This window comes from Penaeus monodon, chromosome 41 (genome assembly GCF_015228065.2).
Source record: "Penaeus monodon isolate SGIC_2016 chromosome 41, NSTDA_Pmon_1, whole genome shotgun sequence".
NCBI classification, from domain to species: Eukaryota; Metazoa; Arthropoda; class Malacostraca; order Decapoda; family Penaeidae; genus Penaeus; species Penaeus monodon.
The window spans coordinates 4,622,939-4,625,996 of NC_051426.1; the positions used below are offsets into that span (position 1 = coordinate 4,622,939).

At 29.0% G+C, this 3,058-nt stretch overlaps 1 protein-coding gene across 1 annotated transcript in view; it reads right to left on the reverse strand.

Annotated features, from left to right (window-relative positions):
- Window positions 1-3,058, reverse strand: part of LOC119598349 (protein EFR3 homolog B-like) — a 69,843-nt gene that overhangs the window by 6,388 nt on the left and 60,397 nt on the right. Inside the window, 2 exon segments of the mRNA XM_037948001.1 lie at window positions 1,632-1,834; window positions 1,976-1,992. Coding sequence (XP_037803929.1) covers window positions 1,632-1,834; window positions 1,976-1,992 — 220 coding nt within the window.

Sequence of the window (3,058 nt, forward strand, 5' to 3'; positions counted from 1 at the left end):
CCCTAGTACATTTTGCTGCACCAGCTTCAGCATCAGTTACAGCTCAGCCCTCATTGCAGCAGGACAAACAAGAGTCCAATGGAGAAATTAAGGATCTGCTACAGATGCTGCTTTGGCAGATGGAGCAGATGATGTTCATGATGCAACAGCAGATGTCCCAACAATCTCAATTTCAGGAAAGGATGTTTGCGTTCCTCCTCGATCAACAACAGCATCACCCTGTAGTGGGCCTTGGAAGTGGTCAAGCAATCAGTGCCTCCAAGTAATCTTTTGAAATGTATTACCTGGAACATAAACAGTTTACAGAAACGCAAAGCGGCTCTCTCCCAGTACCTTCACTCCGAAGGTGTTGCCTTCAGAAAGTCAGAACTAGTGCTCGATATCAAATCAGATTTACACTTGTTGATTATATTAACTTTATTATAGACACTGGTCTTGTCTTTGACATGATTAGTGATACATAAGGTTTTTTACCAGCCGAAATGATATTTTTATAGTGATAATAGCACAGCCCTTCAGGCATGTATAGAACACTAATGACTAATAGCCCTCTACACAAATAGAAGCACAGCCAGTTGGATAGATACTTTGGTATCTTACCCTGGCTTTTTGCAGGGCAAGTACACTGTTCTGTAAATAAATGTTATCAAATCAAATCAAATCAAATCTCTCTCTCTCTCTCTCTCTCTCTTCTCTCTCTCTCTCTCTCTCTCTCTCTCTCTCTCTCTCTCTCTCTCTCTCTCTCTCTCTCTCTCTCTCTCTCTCCGTTTTACCAAATTCTCCACTACTACCATATCAAGATGACATCAATGTTTATATGTATGCATGTATGTACGTATGTGATATATATATATATATATATATATATATATATATATATATATATATATATATATATATATATACATATATATATATATATATATATATATATATATATATATATATACATATTCTTCTTCTTTTAACGGTAGGTTCATGTCTGAGTCGCCGTGGTCACAGCATGATACTTAATATATATACATATATATACATATATATGCATATATATATACATATATATACATATATATACATATATATACATATATATATATGTTTATGTATATATATACATATATATATACATATATATATTTATATATGTATGTATATATATGTATATATATGTATATAGATGTAGATATATGTAGATATATGTGTATGTGTATGTATATATGTATATATATATATATAAAATATATATATATATATATGTATGTATATATATGTATATATATATGTATATAGATGCAGATATATGTGTGTGTGTGTGTGTTTATATATATATATATATATATATATATATATATATATACATATATATTCATAATATATATATAATATATAATTATATATATGATATAGTATAATTAATTTATATATATATAATATATAATATAATATATATACATATATATATATATATATATATATGTATATATATATATATATATATATATATATATATATATTATATTTTATAAAATATATAAGAGAAGCCCATGCATCTAAAAAGAATGACAAAAAGCGAGGAAACTACGAAAGAGGAAAAAAAGACGGGAATGAAGAGAGCGCGCAGACAGGCTCACCCTGGGGAGTCCTGGCGAAGAGCAGGCACTGTCCACTTCCACGCTGATGGAGTTGATGTCGGTGGCGGAGGACGTATGCTGCGTGGTGGAGTGTCTTCGCATCCTGCTCGACATGCTCGTGTTTAATCGCTTCTCGTCAGACTGCCGAAGTGGAGGGGTTAGAGTCTGAGGAAGCTGGAGCAAAGGGGGGGGGGGGGGGCAGCCTGGCAGGGACAAATCTTGGGGCACACTTTAAAACTCATTTCTCTGCTGATTTTGTAGCATAACTTTTTTTGTTATTGTTAAAGAATTTCATGGCACACATAACATAAGAACTGTTTAGCTTGCAGATTAAAAAATCAAACTTAAAATTTTTGGAGGACTAAGGGGCAAAACACAATTTAACTCCCCAGAGATGACCATACCCAATTTTTATTTAATAGTATTCGTGCAAACACCGTAATGGGGGATTTTCTCTTTCCCCAGCCCAGGGGAAGGGCAAAACCCTTTTTAAACACCCCGAAGACGCCGGCAAAAGGCCCATTCCTTCCTTTTTTCACTTCCTTTTCTAAAATGAAAAAACGGGGTACTGACAAATTTATCCCAGTAAAACTGACGATTTCGCATTTTTCAGAACATGAGAAAAATAAAAAAGATGTTTAAAAAACCCCTTGAAGATATACTTCAAAATTTGCTGCTGGGTTTAAAAAACTACACAGAATTTAGGTCTCTTTGGCTTTTTCTCAAAATTTCCAAAAAAAAAAAACTTCCCGTTACCCTTTCTGCTTTCCCCTTTTTTTTTTCACAGACGGGGTAAAAGCATCTTTACTTGTGTTCTTTTATGCAAAAAATTACATTTATTTTTAAAAAATCTGATTTCCCCACAAAAAATAATAATTGAGAAAAATGTAAATTTAAATTTTTTAAAAATGGGGGGGCCCAAAAGCCCAGCCATGCCCCGCTATCTATACTTCCCAAAAAGAAATTTATTTCAAAAATTTTAAAAATGGAAATTGGATTTTAATATTAAAAAAAAATAAATTTTTTAAAATAAATAAAAAAAATAATATATAAAATAATATAACATATATTATATATATAATATATATATATTTTTTATTATATATGTATATTATTTTATTTTATTATTTATATATAATATATATAATATATATATATATTATAATATTATATGTTATGATATATATATATCCCTATATATATACATAATCAATATATAATATATATATATATATTTTATAATTAAAATATAATAATAGTGCTGTATATTTGTATAAATTTCATTTAAATATAGATATAAATAATTAAACATATATACTATATAAAGGGTTATTAAAAATACTAATATAATTATAATTATAAATAATTTTATTATCAAATATATTAATGTATTGTGTAATATTTTTAAAAATAATATATATATAAAA